The 19030-nt window shown below is 46.3% G+C and overlaps 2 protein-coding genes and 1 long non-coding RNA gene across 4 annotated transcripts; 1 reads left to right on the forward strand and 2 right to left on the reverse strand.

Moving 5' to 3' along the window:
- Positions 1-908: 908 nt before the first annotated feature.
- On the reverse strand, positions 909-5877 carry anxa1a (annexin A1a). Its single transcript, XM_003977399.3, has 12 exons — positions 5744-5877; positions 5276-5344; positions 4738-4828; positions 4378-4472; positions 4196-4309; positions 2372-2462; positions 2196-2275; positions 1899-2043; positions 1727-1822; positions 1580-1638; positions 1383-1505; positions 909-1299 (listed from the first exon to the last, which is right to left on the reverse strand). The coding sequence occupies exons 2-12, from the start codon at positions 5333-5335 to the stop codon at positions 1240-1242; spliced, it is 1014 nt and encodes a 337-aa protein (XP_003977448.1). The 5' UTR covers positions 5336-5344; positions 5744-5877; the 3' UTR covers positions 909-1239.
- Positions 5878-6928: 1051 nt separating this feature from the next.
- Positions 6929-9531, forward strand: LOC105418650 (uncharacterized). Its single transcript, XR_965761.2, has 3 exons — positions 6929-7123; positions 7331-7479; positions 8062-9531. It is a non-coding gene; the product is annotated as an uncharacterized lncRNA (long non-coding RNA).
- A 472-nt stretch (positions 9532-10003) lies between these two features.
- Positions 10004-17960, reverse strand: tmc2b (transmembrane channel-like 2b). 2 transcript variants are annotated; one of them, XM_029828955.1, is made up of 21 exons: positions 17700-17960; positions 17587-17628; positions 17085-17496; positions 16716-16865; positions 16216-16306; positions 15566-15647; positions 15381-15487; positions 15210-15308; positions 14767-14909; positions 14517-14664; positions 14225-14419; positions 13968-14147; positions 13534-13692; positions 13301-13429; positions 12905-12972; positions 12562-12801; positions 11964-12089; positions 11708-11786; positions 11506-11638; positions 11228-11430; positions 10004-10295 (listed from the first exon to the last, which is right to left on the reverse strand). In XM_029828955.1, exons 1-20 carry the CDS (start codon positions 17743-17745, stop codon positions 11231-11233), a joined length of 2829 nt encoding a protein of 942 aa, XP_029684815.1. In that variant the 5' UTR covers positions 17746-17960; the 3' UTR covers positions 10004-10295; positions 11228-11230.
- Positions 17961-19030: the final 1070 nt, after the last annotated feature.

Consider the following 19030-nt stretch of genomic DNA (forward strand, 5'->3'; position numbering starts at 1 on the left):
AAAAGAGAAATGTAATCTGGATATTGTACATTTCCAGATATTTGGCTTTTCCCATCGGTCTGGAGAGCAGTCCAGCACCTGAGCTCCACCTGCCATGGATGCCTGGTCTCCTCTGTAGCTTTATTCACTTTTGTTTGGAGTTTGTGGTTCGGTGGGTTTCCTTGGTGCGAGGGGCATGACCCTTGTTGTGGACCGACCTGGGTGAGAACTCTTCTCTTTTTTTGGTTGTTCTTTTAAGTCAGTTTGTTTCAAGGGGATGTAACAGTGATCATTCATAGTTTTGATGACTTGAGTGAGAATCTCCAAATAAATAAGGTAAATGAGAAGGTGACTGTGAACCTTGTCAAGCACATTTGTCATAAAATATCGTCTGATTGTCATCCAAGTCAAGAATTTACACCTTAAAGGTCTTGACTGAGAACCACAAAATTTTAATGTTCATTACCAAAGCCCTGGAAGCCTTGAGTTAATGACCTCAAAAGAGCGATTTGATGCTGGGACATCTGGAGTTTCAAGAAAAGGCCAAGCCAGAGCTCAGAGCTCCACCCGGCAGAGATGCTGTGAAAGTAGCTTAAAGCAGCTTCAGACCAGGCGTCCAAAGACAGGACAGACCTATAACTCTTCTGCCAGGAATGTGCAGAACATTTCGCCAAGACAAAACATTCCAAGGGTTCACACACTCATCTCGCTATTTTTGTGGTTTCTCACTGAAGACATGAAGTATTAGAACACTTGTGTGTCTCTATTTCAGGCCCATTATATTTGTTAAAACCTTTGACATAGATGAGAATCAGATCTCAGTTACTTTATGAAAGGTTAACCTACCTTTTCTGGCCACCGCGTGTGCAAATTACAGGCTAATGCTTCGATACTGCCAACACATGAAAAAGAATCCACGAGCCCTGACATGAGCCTTCATAAAAAGTTTTTAATTGCAAGGTGTCCAAGCTGCATCAAGGTTCAGCTCCTGCTATAGAACATATTGGGCACGGCTGCGTAAATCCTTTAAAAGCTGCACTGGGATCATTTTCTCCGCATGCTAATGGTGTCACGTTAGCGGCGGCTATGCTGAAGTCAAATCAGAAGCAAGATAGAAGAAAAAAAACCTGCAGAGGGTGCGTGAACATCACATTATACATTGATGTTGATAAAATGCTGTTACGGTATCTTCAATTTCATCATTAAAATGTGAACACATTTCCACCGTTGGACCTTCAGTCAAATGAGCCTTCATCTCTCTTAGCTGTCGTCTCCACAGAGAGCAAGAAGAATCTTCTCATAGTCTCCTTTCGTGTCGTCCTGAAGGTTAAAAATGCCACGAAGACATGAGTGACCGTTTCAATGATGGATCTGAAGTGGACGGTGCCGAGACGTTCACTCACCAGAATATCCATATAGAGGGATTTTCCATAGTTTTTCTTGTATTCTTCTTTGATTTGTTTCATGTCAATTTCAGAGCGGCTCACCATGATGCGGGTCAGAATGTTTTTACGCGTCCCTTTGCCCTTTAAATGAGCAAAACGGGTCAGACGGGGGGAAAACCGTGCATAAAGGCGGCTGCATCAGCAGTCTGCTTTACCTTCATGGATGCGTTAAGCTTCTCGGCAAAGAACGCGGGTCTGCTTCCAGTGCACTTTACTATGTGGGGGAAAAAGTGGAGAATAAAAGAATAAAACAGCATTTCTTCAAACTGAAAGAAACCAAACGGGAGTTTTCGGGGTTTTACCTATTGCTGTGAGACAGCTTTCGATATCTCCCTTCATCTCCAGGTCAATGGCTTTGGCCACGTCTACTTTGCTGTACTTGGAGTATCTATCAAATACTGACAGAGGACCAGGAGTCACGTGTGGCTGAAGACAGCAGGAGAGGCTGTTGAGCAGGAGAGGGATCAAGCAAACCTTGGCGGAGGTGAGGGAAGCTCCTGGTAGCGAGGATCTCGATGAACATGGCGCAGTCCTTGCCCTTCCTGCCCTCGCCAGCCTCGTACAGAGCCCTGGCATCGCTGTCAATCAGCTGGTCACACACCACCTCTGTCCTGCTGGCCTGTGAGCAACACAAACACAAGGAGGTCGGTACTGAACAGACAGACGATCATAAACGAATGAATCTGGAACAGCAGCCAGGCACCGGCAGATGCTGCCGCAGAGGGTCAACATGCAAAATCCACTATGAGACAAACGTAGGGCAACATTGACCTTCAGAATTTCCAGGAGAACAGCCCTGAAATCTCCACTGGTGTCCGACCTGACGTCGTCCTCCAGGTCCTTCTTGTAGTCTTGGAGAGGAAAATGACAACATTAGCATCACAAAAAGCAGCTCATGAGCCTGTGACAAGCACGAGCTGAACGACGGCAGACTGGTGGTACGGAACCTTCCTTGTAGGCTTTCTTGATATCCAGGAGCTCTCTGTTGTTTCTGGAAGCCAAGATCTCAATCAAGGTGTCCTCATCTGTACCTATACCCTGAGAAACACAGAGGGACCCAGAGGACAATCACTGATAGTTCACACCCATCCCCTGAAGTTAAAGGACATTTACAGTCCTGGGTATCACAACTACGTCAACCACAAGATCACATAACTAACGTCAAACAAACCACAGGTTGCTTGAATATTAGGCACACTTTATTGTCATTTAAGATCACAAGAAATACACACAGAAAAATGGAGCAGTGTTGACATTTAATGCATATATTTATACACGCAATAGTTTATTTATACAGTAATGTGCAGAAGCAACTGCAGAGACAAGAGAAAGCTCAGTGTTAGATGTGTTTAGACTGGACAGCTGGTAGGACTAAAATACTGGCGCGTTCATGCTAGGCAGCTAGTTAGCCAGTTAGCCATATAACACAGAGGAGCGTCCACGAGCCGTTTCTTCACTGACCAGACTCACAGTCGGCAAGTTTCAGGAGTCTCCCAGGGCTTTTGGCTGGCCGAGGAGATGCCGTTGTTCCTGACAGCCTTACTCTGCGTTGGGGAAACGGTTGCACCTCCCTTCAGCACGACCCAGTTTGGCACTCTAAACAGTGCTGAAGGGCCTCCAGTCCCCTCAGGCCAAACCGGCAGCGCATTTCTACTGTATCTCAGGTGGGAGTCACTGTTGACGTTATTTAAAAAATGGGAACAGTTCTAGGCCCAAACTGTCAGACTGATAAATGTTCAGCATTCCTGAAGGATGATGTTTACTCAGACTCTCTCTCCCCACGAGTGAGGGGACCATTTCCTGCTTTATCTTAGAATAGAACCTCACAGACAACAACATTTCTGGTGAAATATCAGCCAAATTGCACCGAGGGAATTTAGAAAAATCTGTTTTAAAAATCTGAAGCTATAAATTCTTTAGCACTAGTTCAGGTAATTTCATATGTTGTCTTCAGATATTGATCCAATATTGCCACCCCCAGTGGTTAATGGTTGTAGATGATAATATAATGTAATGACATCGGCTGGTGAACTTTGACCCGACACAACCTTCGCCTTGATGACGTAGGACACAAACCACGCCCACAAGATCCCGCTACTTGTGAGTGCGCGGCCCCTGTAGCGCGAGCACCTAACAGCGTTATTAGAGCCATCCCTGTCGGAAATACTCCGCAACGTCTGATATTAATTCCAGTTGAATGTTAATTTCCCCGAGAAACGAAGATGGCGGAAAGCGGCGTTTTGTAGGGTTAGCTTGTAGCTTAGCTGCCAGCCGCGTTTCCGCCTGTTGTCAGCGAATCAATCCGCCGGCCTGCTCCGAGACGGCAGTATTCCTCCGCAGAGCAAAGCGGAAGACTTCCGCTGCCGGTCACGTGCCCACAGATCGTGAGTCAGGACTGTTTCCGGTTTCCAAAGCGGCCTATTTTCCATAAAAACGTCGCGAGCCCGCCCACCGTCTTCATACAGTGATGGAAAACCCGTTTAACACAATGTCAAATTTGATTATTGAATATTCCTGGAAAAGTAATTTGGTGCCTCCAAATGTGCGGCTGAAAACTACATTTTTAGACAGCTGTCAAAGTCAGCACATGACATGTGGATGTGTTCAAAACTGGACAAAAAGGAAATGATCACATCATCAAATGAGGATTTTAGTGGCGCTTGTATTAGCAGTAGAGCTCTAATCCTGTCCCCAAACGGTTTCCACCCCTGTATGTATAGAATATGTGTGGTCGTATTCTTTGTAGCAACACTGTGTGCGTTTGTGTGTACCTTCATGGCCAGTTTGAGCTGCTGGGCATCATACTGGGCCGGAGTTTTCAACAGCGCCAGCACCACATCCTCCAGATCTCCCTTCAGGGCGTTCTTTAGCGCCGCTTCCAGAGGCTACAATGAGTTGAAGCACAATTTGAGGAAACGCTGCCCTCGGGTGTGTCCAAGGTCATTCATCTCACCTTCCCGCTGGACTGTTGATAGGCCTCTTTAATCTGCTGACGCTGCTCGTTGCTCCTTTTCACCAGAATGTCAATGATAGTTTTCTCATCCACACCTTGGAAAAGACAGGTTGGAAATGAAGATTTCCCCCTGAGGTCTATTTTCTGTGGCACCATGACGTTTGTTGTTGAATAAAATGTTACTTTTCTGCATCAGTGATGGTTGTGCTTTAATAGCGATGATATTTCAGTGAATAAAGTCCATCTGGAACTGTGTTTACGTGAGCTGCAGCAGTAGTTCTGAGCAAGGTTGAGTCCAAAAGTGTCAGAAGAAGCTAAATCATGTCCCAACATGCTCAAGAGTTGCATCTGCAGCCTCACCTTTCACTTTAATGGCCTTGTCCAGGACTGCAGCATCACCACTGGCACTGAAGTTGGGCGCTGGGACCACGGTCCCCTCTCTCTTCAGGACCTTCAACACACAACGTACGGTTGCATAGAAGCTAAACATAGAAGCATTCTGCTTCAGAGCACGTCTCCAAATCCCGAGGATCTTTGAAACTGCACATTCCCAACCGCCTTTAATCAGCATGCAGAGCGTCAAGCAAATAACGGCGATTTTCATTACTTTAGGAAAGAAGAAGTAGTTTTTTCCTGAGTTCATGGGAGGGGCGCCTGTCTGAAATCTTTGGTGAGTCACCTGCTTGCTAAACTTTTCCTTTCTGTCACCAGGTCTAATCTTCGACACTCGTGTTTCCTTTTATTTTAGACCAGTTGAACGTCCCACATTATCTCTGCGCTGCTGTACTGGTTCGTTTCTAGGGCCTGGCTCCAAACTGCTAAAACTTTCCACCCCAGCGGATCCTCGGGAGGAGACGGAAACATGTGCTGGTTGGCTGTTGCAGCAGGCGTTACATACTGAGTCATCGGGCATGCCCATGTAGATGGTCTGCTTCAGGAAGGCGCTGATGAGAGACATGGTGCTGGTCTGAGGACATGAGAAGATAAAACACTCAGCTTAAACACAACACAACACAACACAAACTGCTGGCAGATGTTCTGGCAGCTTTCTTCTCCTTCTTGGCTGCTGCAGGCCACTCTAGCTTCATCTTAGGAGTGGTTTCAGCATTGGAATCCCGACGACCACACCCACGTCCAACCCCAGCACGACCAAGCTCGCTACGTGTTCGCTCCACACCGCAATCGGGTTATTTATCCGGGAGATGTGGCCGCTGCTCTCCCGCCACACCCTCGGGGAACATTTCCAACACCTTGAAGGAGAAGTTCTCTTCCTTCATTCACAAAAAACTTCTCCAAAGTCTCAACCTGCAGGCTGCGCGTGTTTGTTGCTGCTGCTAATTTAGAGAGAAAAAGAACGTTTACTTACTGCGCGGAGGCGAAGGAGCAGCGTTCTGATCGAGGATCCAGAGGCGGTGCGGAGGCGCAGGGCAGCAAATAAATCCTCCACAAAATCCCACCTACAACTGGTCCAGCCCAGATTCCCGTCGCCAGTGGGCTCAACCGCCGCCGTGCACGCGTGGGTGCGTGCGTGCGTGCGCGCGTCCTAAAGGGACGCTCTTCGGAGCTTCTGAAGGTTTCACTCTTGTAACTTTTAACTTTCACACTTTCGCGCTAAAGTTTCAAATGAATATTTTTTTTTACACACTGATTTAACATCAAAGAACATCCAGGGGGGAAAGTGCACAACTACAAATAATTTATTAAGAATAATATTATCAAAAATATGAACTCTATCACTTATTCGCACAGTCGCAGTATCCAGCTGTTTTCTTTGAATTTGGAGGATTCACGTTCATAGTTTAAAAAAAAGCAACGTGTCAAAAATGAGAATATTACTTATATATATATTACAAAAAGACCGAAATGATGTGGGCAGTGTTCTGATACCTTCAGGGCACTGCCGAGGTACCCTCGAGCAAGGTGCCAAACCTCCCCAAGGCTCCCATGGAAGCCCTGGATGAGCTGGAGACACATAAAGAAGTTGTTTCTGTTTCTGTTGCTTCTCCTGATGTTGCCACAAACCCAACAGCTTCTAGAGCTTCCGGATCTTCTGCTGTGGTATTTATGACCCCCCCCCACACACACACACACATAGAGACTCAGCCTCACAAAAGACTGAGCAAAGATAAACATTCCACGAAAGGAACTTTAAGGTGTGACATGTTGTCATGACAACAGCTTATCTGTGGTCTACATGCCTGAACAGGGGCCGAGCCAGGAGACCACATCACTGGAGCTAAAGCCCACCGTTGTACAAGAGGATCCCGACAACCTCCACAGATTCAGAACGGCAGAAAAACTCCCCACATTTGTCAATAAAGTTGGTTCTTTAAATCAGAGGGTTTGTAGTTACTTTTATTTTGAAGTGACGTGGTTTAAACAGACTTCCTGTCTGTTATTTACAGAGTGAAACAGAAAACCAGACGAGCCAATCAATCGGAGAACCACAGCAGAACCACAGCAGAACCATTACATCCATACCTCTGTGTGTGTGTGGTGTGTGTGTGTGTGTGTGTGTGTGGGGGGGGGGGGGGGGTATGAGGGGGTACTGTCCTTGAGTTAGAAGGATGAAATTTGCATCTTTTTACCAGCAACACAGGCAGGTTTAAGGGTTGGTTGATGGTGAAATTCCATCTCCACAGCTTTAATATTTAATAAGATTTGAGGTTTTGGTTCCGCCTGGCGACACGTCTGAGTTAGAAGAGCTCAAATTGTACTGGAGGGGTCCAATCTGCTCCCAGACCAGGTATTTATTTAGTTTTCTGTTTTTTTCTACAGGTTTTCGTTTGGTTTCCTTCGTACCACACTGCTAAATTTGGCCCTAAGCTAAGCTACCAGTTAGCGCTGTATCAAGAGTTCCTCTGGTAGGAAGGGCAGGATGATTCCAGGCATAAAACATCTTGTTTTAGAAAGAAAAAGCTTGTGACTGAACTATTTTCACTGTTTTCTGCAGGTTTTGAGCCAACCGCACGTGTTCACAAACACAACTAAAATACACAATGTACATAAACTCTCCAGGATCTGAGAATGGATCTCATTCACTGACCTTTCTCGGGAAAAAGGTGGGCAGACGTCACGCTGTGGCGCCGGCAGGCAGACGACGTGAGTCCAGCATCGAGTTTAGCACCTCGGTGCTTCAGTAACTAGCAGTGAGCAAGTGTTTTACCTCAGGTATTTCTGATTAGTGTTTATTTCAGCAGCTACGTTTCCGAATGTTTCACTTCTATTTTATGAGCGAGAAGAAAAACTTTCAATGGCTGAAGTCAAATTTGGTCAGAATCTGAGTGTTAATCTTGGTTTTCCTGTCATTTTCATTTCCAATACAGCTGATACGGATGTAGCTCTCTTTTACCCCCTAATAGCATCATAGGAACCAGCTACGCGTTAAATTAAATCTTGGAAATCTGGTCAGGGTAATAAATATATGACCAGTATTGCACAAATACACAAATGTAACCTTCGTTTTTTTGGCTTTTTTTAACGAGTGCACCTTGTTAAAAGCGGCAGCGCTGCTTTTAACCCTGTTGTGAGTTGTTGAGTGTACTTTCAACAACCTCACAAACATGTAAAACACTGTGATGATGAGAAGACGTTCGTTTCTCCATCAAATATATATTCCAGAGGGAGTTTTTGTGTCCTGCCGGGACGTCACCCCATCCCTGATCTGTATCTATATTTGCTCAGGTGCCTGGGAGACAGCCAGCGCAGCTGTCGGTGGTTGTGAGGCGTCTGTTGCCAGGCTGCCACAGGCTGACGGGGGTCCAGCAGCAGCAGGGGAGGATCTACCTGGTAGCGTCCCAGAGCTGCCAGACGGGGGCTCAATGGTTCACAAGACTAAACTGAGGAGACCGGTATAATACTGGGACTGGGACAAAACAAGTCAAAGTCATGAAGATATTTCAGCATGAAGAACCTACAACACACACACACTCTCTGCTTGTTCCTGCGTTGCTCCTGAGCTTTATCTCTCACATTCCTGAAAGTGTTTCTAGGAGAAAGTTAAAGCAGAAGGAAACACCCACATTCCTGCACAGCGGAGCCGATGAGAGACGGCGATGGGAGTGTAAAAGACCAGAGTGGGTCAAATAAAAGACCTTCAGCATAAACTGTGCTCAAGTGAACGTATACGCGTGTACACGTGCGCCATAAAATATATCACTTACAATAAAAACAATGTTTTAAGCTTAATAAAAGCGTTAAAGGGTCAGAGAATTTTTAATGACCAGTAAAATACATATATATCAACAGCTATTTGGAACCTTTTGCGCTGTTAATCATGATGCCTTTATCTATCTGCCAACATACATAAACAACATTAAAATACATACACAGAAACGTATGATCACACACACACTCCCCCGTGCACTATGCATTTCATTTATTTAAGACTAAACATGTTCATTTCATGTTAAGAATCCCTCTTCCTGACCAACAGAAGTCTAGAGACGCCTGGTTGATCATTTAAAAATTGGAAATGCTTTCATCCTTACACTTTTATGATTATTTAGGAACCAAAATATTATATTTCATGCATTCATTTATCACCATATGAACACATTAGAACACCAAACACACCCCTTCAGGAAGCAAAATTCCACCTGTGTTGGGTGCACTTCTACATCTCTTCCAGAAGTGTAGATTTATCCTCTTTAGTTTGTGTGAATCTGTGAGCTGAAGTTGCATGTTAAACTAATCGGAACAGATTGGTTTTACTTTATCTTATGAAAAGATTATTTTCCAACGTGTGACTGAGGGTAGGGTCCAGTTGTTGACTGCTGGGGAAGCTAGAGACAATGAAGACTGTGTTGTGCTGCTCCTCACACTCACATGGCTGCTCTGAAGTGGTTGCTATGACCTGCAGGACTTTTAAACAGTACTAGAATATTAGCTTTGTTGGATGACCTTATCTGTTCTTTATACAAAACAGACTGGGAAGTGAAGCAAGAGCTGGACAAGAACCTTCGGGATGGGTCCTCTTTTCTCTGCAGGGGTACAGAGAGTCTCTAGGCACTCAAATTTCTCTGGCCCCTGTGGGGGAATCATGGCTGACGGCTGCTCCTCGCTCAGGTTGGGTTAGGGTTAGGGTTAGGGGTAGGGTAGGGTAGGGTTAGGGTTAGGGTTAGAGTTAGGGTTAGGGGTAGGGTTAGGGGTAGGGTTAGGGTTAGAGTTAGGGTTAGGGGTAGGGTTAGGGTAGGGGTAGGGTTAGGGTTAGGTTAGGGTTAGGGTTAGGGTTAGGTTAGGGTTAGGGTTAGAGTTAGGGTTAGGGGTAGGGTTAGGGGTAGGGGTAGGGGTAGGGTTAGGGTAGGGTTAGGGTTAGGTTAGGGTTAGGGTTAGGGTTAGGGTTAGGGTAGGGTTAGGTTAGCAGACGCGCTTGACTGTGACTCCGGTTTCCTCCCCCTGTTGCAATTTGCTGCTCTGTCTTAAGGTGGAGTCTCACACACAAGCACGCGTGTTGCTAATTAACATTACTGTTATTATTGGAGTCAGAGCGGGTGAGGACCCTATTGTTATTTTAGAGAGAAAGAATAAAACGGAAAGAACGAAATACCAAACAACAAAAACGAACGTCACTGAAGAAAGAACCATCAAAGACCGCAGAGACATCAAAATCATCATCAAACGGCTCTCGTTACCACATATATTATTTTAATGGCCTCAAACGTTCTGTACATGATAGGGGCTTAATATTCCACCTCAGGGTGTCCTGGTAGAAACAGGAAAGTCCAGTTGTGACTCCGGCTGATATTGAGCCAACACAATTAAAGCAACCAACAACAGCGCAAAGCTTCCAGTGACAGCATTGCTGAGGATGTTGAGGATGTGGGAGTGCCGCGCTGTCCTCGTGGACCCTCTTCTCTTCAGCTGTTGTCCCGGGGGGTCCCTTCACTGGAGGAGGTAAATGGGGTGTCTGGAAAACACTGAATACAAAAGTGGCCAAAAGCCTTGTCACAGGGAGGGTCCACACACAAAAGTGGCGGAATACTGTCACACTGCCGCTTTTCCGACACCAGTGATGCAAAAACTGGGGTCACAAACTGATAATGTGGAAACGAAATTTGGGGAAATGTGAGGAAAAACAAATAAAATCAAACTAATTGCATCAGTTTTCAGACAGAATAAACACTTGAACCACATCATTGTGCTCAGTCCCCTATAGTAGACTATCCCTATAGTATACCAACACTACATTATACTATCCCTACGGTATTCCATCCATATAGTATACCATACCCACTGGTATACCACCCCTCTAGTATACCACCCCATAATATACCACCACATAATATACCATCTCCATGAGTATACCACCCCTCTAGTATACCATCCCTATAGTGTACCACCTCTATAGTGTACCATCCCTATAATATACCCCCTCTAGTATACCACCCCTATAGTACACCACCTCAATAGTGTACCATCCTTATAGTATACCACATCTATAGTATATCATACACATAGTATACTATACCATCCCTATAGTGTGCCATCCCTATAGTGTACCATCCCTATAGTTTATCATTCCCATTGTATACCACCTCTATAGTAAACCATCCCTATAGTATACCACCTCTATAGTATACTACTTGCACTGGAAAAATTAGTATATTTGTCCTTTATTATGTGGTGTAATATAATGTACTTCACCACAATGTTTCTACAGAAAACTTTAGCAAAATGCCCTAATTTTCCTTGATAGTGATAGGGGCAGAAAGGTCCCCCTTGTGGCTGACACCCCCCTGTGGCCGACACCCCCTACTTCCTTAACTAAAAATGGATACGTATTCTAGTGGTTTCCATATACAGTCTATTTGGACTGTTAGGACTAGAACTCTTATTTGGTGAGTTCTACCTTTTATTGCCGTGAAGGTCCACCACGACCTCTTCCTCTCCCAGGACCTGTACCAGGAGGCCCTCTTCTGGGTCCGGGGGCATGGGTTACTGGAGCTCTGGGGTTTGGGGCAGCTAGTGACACGTCTTTTTGTAGCTTCACCCCTTTTGCTGCTGAACCTGGCTTCACCTTTGGAGACTTGCTGCCCTTTTCCTTAACAACGTCTGAGAGAACAGGTGGATAATGATGAGAGCAGTGAGAACAAGTGGCCATTGGCTGGTGTGTTTATGTGTGTGTACCTGGTGGAGGTAGTTCTTCCTCTTCAGTAGGAGTTGGAATGAGAGACTTGTTTGGCAGCAGGTCCTCCAAGTCTTTCATCACCTGATTTGTGCTGTCTTTGTTATTCCTACGATTCTTTTCCTCATCTCGAGCCTAAAATTTGAAATATTCAACAGTTATAGTCAGAGACAGGAAACAGAAGCGGATACTGCTCTCACGGACCATTTGCATCTTCTTCTTAAGGTCAATATTTGCTTGCTTGTATGCCTTTGAGACTGCGTTCAGGTAGTAGATGGCCAACCTGTGAGGAAAGATTAATGTAAACAACTGGAACCAGATGGGTTTTTAATAAAATATCACTGATTCTATAAAACAAAACACTGAAAAAACACATCGAAAATACCAGCTGATTGACAATTTTGCATACGGATGTATGAAGCTATATTCTAAAAGGAGCAAACACAATATTGTGACTTACACCATGAGGAGTACAGCAGGTATGATGAGTCCAGGGTTAGTGGCATATGTAAAGATGTTTCCTATAAAGGCTGGAAGGTCCTGTTCTATGGTCTGCATGATGATGTCATACATCTTCTCCTGGCCACTGGTGACAAAATCGTTTGATTTACAGGTTGCCTTTCCCACATCCTGTTTTATTTTGGTCTGCTGTCATCCTCATCTTCCTGCCATTTTTTCCTCCTGTGTGATTGGGTAATCCACCCTAGTGTGTTCCACCTGTGTCTTCCCCCTCCGCATGAGTACAAGCTGCGTTTCCCCTCTGCGTCAGGTCGTCTTGTTGTGATATGTGAACGTAACGGAATTTTTTACTTGAGTGTTTCCCAGTAAATTTTTAGCAGAATTCTCATTTTGACCTCTGAGTCTGTCGGGTTATTTTGGACCTTGGCCTGATTACTTGCATGCCTGATGCAAGCCTGATCGACTGATTAAACAGATTGATCGGAGCTTGAACCCTGACTCTGTACCTGTGTGTCCAAACCTTTGCGTGCTGAGCCTGATGGATCTGATAGTGATAGCAAGCGAGCGTTTATCGGACAGCCCTTACTTGTATGACTGACCTAAATGGTCCACAGTCGAAGGATGGTGATAAGGTCATGATAGTGTAGACAACAGGCAGCAGACTGAGGAACAGCACAAGCAGCAACAGTCCCATGTAGAAGTTGTTGGACCTTGAAGCCTTGAAGACTCGCTCATGAGGAACGTTACAACACATCACTGCCCAGCACTGATAGTACATGGAGCTCAGGAGCCGTAAGACGTTCAGCCCCACCAGACCCGGGGCGTAAAATGCTCCCATCCTAAAGAAGCAACACGGTTAGCTACATGTGGACTTTGGCTCTAGCTGCATCAACTCGGCATTAACATTGTGTCACAGAGATCACTGGCATGAATATTGTTCACCATATCATTCCTTGATTGAAGATGAGCCCCAGCACATTCCCGCTGATGTCGAACTCTCCATATGAAGGCTAGAAAAAGCACAAATGAATAAATCATTTGCATTATCTTTCCCCGGCTCTCTGCCTTTTGCTGCGCTGTGTCTCTGTCTTTGTAGTTAAGTTTTGTGTGCAGTGTCCTGTTACGCTGGACAGCTCGGATCAGCTGTCTGTCCTCATGTCTCAGAGTCGTGTCAGGTTCACTCGAATCCAACACGACTTGTGACACAACAGTTTTGAAAGTTTCTTTCTTCCAATAACTCAGCAAAAAGCTGCAGAATGAGTGTATTGTTGTTTCTAAGGTGAAACCCTTTCCTTCTTTAATGAAACCACACAACACAAACACACTGTATCTACTCACAAATCCAGCCTCCAGGTCCCAACACCAGCAGTAATTAAGAAAGCGGACAATTACGGCCCGCGCAAAGTCCCCAACCAGGATGGTCAAGTACGTCACCTGAATGTCTGAAACTATCAGCTTCACAAACTCCTGAACAGCATGAAAGCAGATAAAACATAACAAGGAAATCAGACAGTGTGTTTTTACAGATGCTCCAGGATGGAGCCAGAGTTCTGGACCGGGACTTTACTGACTATTCCCACGGCCGTCTCCCAGCAGGGTCCTCTGATGACGTCCGCCGGGTGCACGTTTGGTAGGGGAACGTCTGTCGTGTTGAAGAAGGAGCTGTAGTTTGCATAGTACTGATTCAGTGCCCACTCGGTGGAGTTCTTTATCGCCTTCTCACTTTCCAGCTGGTGAATGTAAAACACATCAAACGCTGTTGTTAGCATTTACGGTTTCCTTTCAGCTTGGATCCCAGATGAGGGAAACAGACTGGAAACCCGGGGAAACAACTCACAAAACAAAGAAGAAGCCAGAAAAATTGATCATAATCATCTCATTGAAATGAATAAAGTAGCTGTTGAAACTCAGCCATCGATGTTGAGTTGAATTAATGACAAAATATTAAAGAAAGAGATGTGACGCAGGAGTGAGAAGCAACCACGAGGAAACCTGAGTATCGTACCTTGGCGTTCACCTCATCAAACAGGGCAAAGAGGAAGGTATAAAGATTTCCCAGGAAAAGTGCAAAAATCCTTCCCAACTGCCACTTGAGGGCAATGCGAGGATGATAATCCTCTAATTCTGCGATGGTCTCAAACAAAGGAGGACACACCAGCCCCAGCAGAGACATGACAAACTCCACCTGTTGAACGACAACTCGTTTTCAAGCCACAACAACATTTGCCACTGTCCCTCCGCTAATGTTCACCAGCGACTCACCTCGTTCTTCTCAAACCAGGACAGATTCTGTTTATCACTCTGGGCAAACTCCTGAGAGCGCTTCACCACAAAGTAGATGAGGTATCCACTTCCTCCGAGGCAGGAGATGATGAGAAAATTAGCCAAAACCCTGAGAAACCGTCTAAGGTGGATGTTCTCATCTTTCTGGTTCTCCTGTTCATCTACAATGGATTCCTACGCGGAGACAAAATCATTCCAGTTACCCAAACACAGGAGAAATGAGCTTCTCTCACGTCAACCATGAGCTCTGTCAGCAGGTTGTCATCCTGACCTTGAAGCTGGTGGTGATGGAGGCGTACTTATTGTCTGCAGTCTCAGGGTTTCCTATCAGATAATCCCAGCTGGTGAACATCTTCCAGCTGAAGGTGAATTCTCCCTCCTCCCCTCCATCACCTCCTTCATTTGCATTACGAGCCATCCTGAGAAGAAACGCCATGAAGGTCATCGAGGACAGATCAGAGAAGCGGCATCCACAGGTAATGTGTCGATGTGTTGGCGTGTCTGTCTGCGTTACGTCTTACGTTCTTATGACCACCATCAGGCTGTATCCAAATATCCCAACACCCACCAACAGGTAGGACAGTGGCAGCCTGAACTTGAGCACCCCGATAGTTGGATCATTGTTGTAGTATCCATAGAACAAAAAGGAATACTTGCAGTAACCCTGTCGACGACAGGCAGAGGTCGAGAACAGGGTAAGTCAATATTCCAGTTTTAGGCAGGCATACTGATGAGACCTGGACATTGAACACACATGGACGTAGGGGCGATACCCATAATGTACAGACAGGATTTCCCCCATTGGTGTGGTGCAAAATAGGAATTTTTATGGGGAAAAAACAGTCCTACATGGACCAAAATTGGTCCAACTGTGCTGGATGAGCATCTGTGCTGGGTTTGTGTTTGATCCTCCTACACAGGCAGCTACTACACATGAACTTAGATTCAAAGCAATGTTTCTCACTCCAAAGTCCAAAAGCACAGAGTAGTCCATGGCGGTGGCCTGGTCCTCTCGAGGTACGGTTTTCCTGGGAATGGAACCATATGGAAGACCCATAAGCACCTAAACAGGAGAAGCATGGGGTGAATGTACTGATTACAAGACATTTGAGGCACTTTATACCGACTCAGGTACCTCAGGCAGCATCACCAGGCCAAACATCAGGCCAAACAGCACCATGTTCAGCCCATACATCCACCGTAGAAAGATGAAGTAGGAAGCTACAGATGATCCAAAGTGACCTAGTTCGATCGGTATGTCAGCTCGTTAGGAAGATGACGATTCCTTTCTTTTGATGTCTGATGTGTTTTGGTACCAACTTTCTACGTCCTTTATCTTCCTCTCCCAGGGTATACAGGCGGTTTTGAAGTTGGCAAAGTCTCGTTTAAACTTGATCAGTTTCTGGAAAGTAAAGAGTAAAATGTCACTTCAAGTCCTCGTCTTCTTCTTCCCCGTTTGTCTGCTTGGAATGTTGTCATGTGTTCATGGGGAGAAAGTGATGACCCCCAACACTCAGACCCCGTCTCTCTCAGTCTCCCCCCCTCTCTCTACCCTCTCTCTTTCTATACCCCCTCTCTCTCCCTCTCTCTCTCCCCCCTCTCTCCCCCTTCACCCTCTCTCTCTCTCCCTCCCTCCCATCACCCTCTCTCTCTTCCATCTCTCTTCCCCCTCTCCCTCACTCTCCCTCCCTCCCTCCCATCACCCTATCTCTCTCCCCCCTCTCTCCCTCACTCTCCCTCCCTCTCTCCCCCTTCACCCTCTCTCTCTCTCCCTCCCTCCCATCACCCTATCTCTCTCCCCCCTCTCTCCCTCACTCTCCCTCCCTCTCTCCCCCTTCACCCTCTCTCTCTCTCCCTCCCTCCCATCACCCTCTCTCTCTCTCCCCCTCTCTCTCTCCCTCCCCCTCTCCTCTCTCATATGAACCGTACCCATCTTGATCTTATCCTCAGGTTCCCGTAGTTTGATCTACCTTTGCCATCATGACTTTGAACGCGTAGAGCTTGCGACCTTTTCCTTTCCCAAGAGCTCCTTCAAACTTCTCAACAAATTCCTGGGCCTCCCTGTTTGGGAAGAGACGCACGTCCGTGAGCAACGTCCACAGAAAAGGAAGGTTTTACCAGCAAGCTACTGGATCAGTGAGATTCCACAGGAAGCAGGGAGGTCACAGAGTTCCTGTACTTCCAGAACTTCTTCACACATTCTAATGAAAGCTGTGAAAATGGTGGAACAAATATTTGAGTGTGATTATCATTTGCTTGATTTGGGTGTTAAACTAAAGTGTTTCTCTCAACCGTCCCCGTGCGGCTTCACCACAGCCAAGAATTGGTTGTTTTTCTATTTTCTTTGAGGGGAACCAAAATAGAAAGTGTGTTATTCGTCACCACGATCACAGCACGAAGAGAGGAGATAGCACAAGGAATGAGGAGCAGAGACAGGGAGGAGGAACTTTGGCCAAACTCTGGTGTTTACTTGAGCACCACGAGTCGTCTCTTCATGCGCCAGGGCTGATTTCTGATTGTGGTGATCAGCTTCTTTTTCTCCTCTACCTGTTCCTTCAGGGCTTCGATCTCTCCCTCCGACAGGGAGTCTTCATCAGACGAAGAAGACGATGAAGAAGAGCTGATACAGGGAAAGATGTCAGACCTCGTTAGAGCTACTGGCCACGATAGTTACAGAGAAACACTTTTCACGCTTTGTAAATGCAGCCAATCATGTGAAAGCTCCACATCGTGACTCTTTCTGAGGTTGATGGGCCACGAAGCTTCACACTCCTGGAAGAATCGAACCGGTTTCAACCCTAAAACAAACTCAGAGAGTCAGAAGGACGGCAGACGGCACCTGCTGGATCTTCCTTTCTTCTTCTTCTTGTCCTTGTTGCCACCTTTATCCTTCGTGCCTGCTTTTCCTTTAACGTTCCCCTTCTTCTCCTTATTGCGCTCCTCCTTCTCCTGTTTGGATCTTGCCTTCCCCTGCTTGGTCCTTTTAGGAGCCTCCTCTTCGCTCTCCTCTTCGCTCTCCTCCCTGGCTTTTCTCCTGGAGGCCTTTGAGCCTCTAGTTTTCACACTTCGCTTGTCTCCTTCGTCGTCTTCATCACTTTCTCGAGGTTTGTTTTTTTTCCTTCCTCCTTTTTTCCTTCTTGGCTCTTCATGTTCATCCTCTTCTTCATCCTCCTCCTCATCCTCATCACGGGTGCGTTTAGCTTTCCGATGTTCTTTAGCTCTTCTCTGTCTGGTCCTTTTCCTGTCCTCACCTGGACAGCAGAGACATTTTAGATCAAACTGTTGCTTCGTGTGGAGCAGAACCAAAGGAAACACCAGCAAAATCTTCATGTGTGACTCACTTTCGCTTCCACTATCAACGACAGCGTCGACCTCCATGCCAACTGTGAAAATACACACACAGTTACACACACCCCGAAACAAAGAGACACAATGCCGTGAATGCTGCTCTCACCGTCCTCAACGTCTATCACGGTATCGGTTCTCCTCTTCGTAGGCATCTTCTTCTCTTCTCTTCTCTTCTCCTCTCTTCGAGGTTCTCCGGTCTTCCTCCTGTTTCGGCCTCCTCGTCATCAGTCACGCGGTGTTAGAGGCTGAGCCATGGTGAAGTCATGAAGCCTGGACCCACACACACACACACACACACACACACACAGGAACAGCTGTGCAGCACGGTGACGCTGCTCAGTGAACAACTCGACTCCTTGACGACGGTCGAGGACAATCAGCCCGTCAATCGTGAGTTCATTAATATTGAAGCGATTAAAGGGAAGCAGAACAGGCTGGTGAACAATGAGGGTCTGAAATGGTCGATCCAAACTGAAGAAGGACAGAATGTTTCAGTCCTTTTCCTAAAGCTGGTTACTCAGAGTGAGGAAGGAGCGCAGTAGTTGGAGCTATGCGGTCTCGGCCCAGAAAGGAGACACCAGAGTGTAAATGTGGACCCAATTAGGCACCATTAAAGTTAGATGACAGCCGGAGGCAGCAGGGGAACATGTAGGCGTGACCCAGCTCAGAGCCCAAAGGCAGGCGGGACAAGAGATTGAAGGGATCTGTTTGATTGGGTCTTGGGAGGGAGATGCTGGAACTCTCCATGAAGAGGATGAGGAGGTTCTGGCTGTGGCCTTGTAGACAGAGTCAGCTCATCTCTGCTCGGTCCCTCTAGTTTGGCAGAGTCTGACCACAACTGGTGAAAGGTTGAGGAGACATCCAGTTAGCTTGCAGCTTCTGCTGGTCATCTGGGGCCACCGGGGCCACTTCCTGCCTGTTTTAGTCACATCTGACCTTTTTAATAATGCATCAGGAAACAGGAGATACGGGCTTGCTTACACAGAGAGGGTCACTCTCTCATCAGCAGCAGCTTTAGAGCTGCCAGCAGACGCTCGCTACGCCTTCTCAGAGACTTGTCCATCTCACAGTGTCCAGGACAGACTCAGAGAGCATCCGGATCAGTGCCGGGGTGTCTCCGTTGGATCGTAGCACAGAACACACTCCCAGATCTGCTGGTGCAGGTTTCCCAAGGTGGACGGAAGTTGAGTTGGAGTCAGTTAAATAAGGAGGATGGACAGAAAGGCCAGGTCAAGTCTGCAGTTCTCAAAAACCAGGATAAATACTTCATGTTTTGGCTGCATTAATTAACCATGATCATCAATAGATTTGGCATCATATGAGCATAATTAATGTGCACGACGGCAGGTCCATGCCAAAGAGCTGCACCTGTTTTTGGAGCTTTATTTCCTGTTTAAACATTCTTGAAAGGTGGGTGCATGTTTGAGAACTTCATCA

The sequence above is a fragment of the Takifugu rubripes genome, chromosome 21 (assembly GCF_901000725.2).
Source record: "Takifugu rubripes chromosome 21, fTakRub1.2, whole genome shotgun sequence".
Taxonomy (NCBI): Eukaryota; Metazoa; Chordata; class Actinopteri; order Tetraodontiformes; family Tetraodontidae; genus Takifugu; species Takifugu rubripes.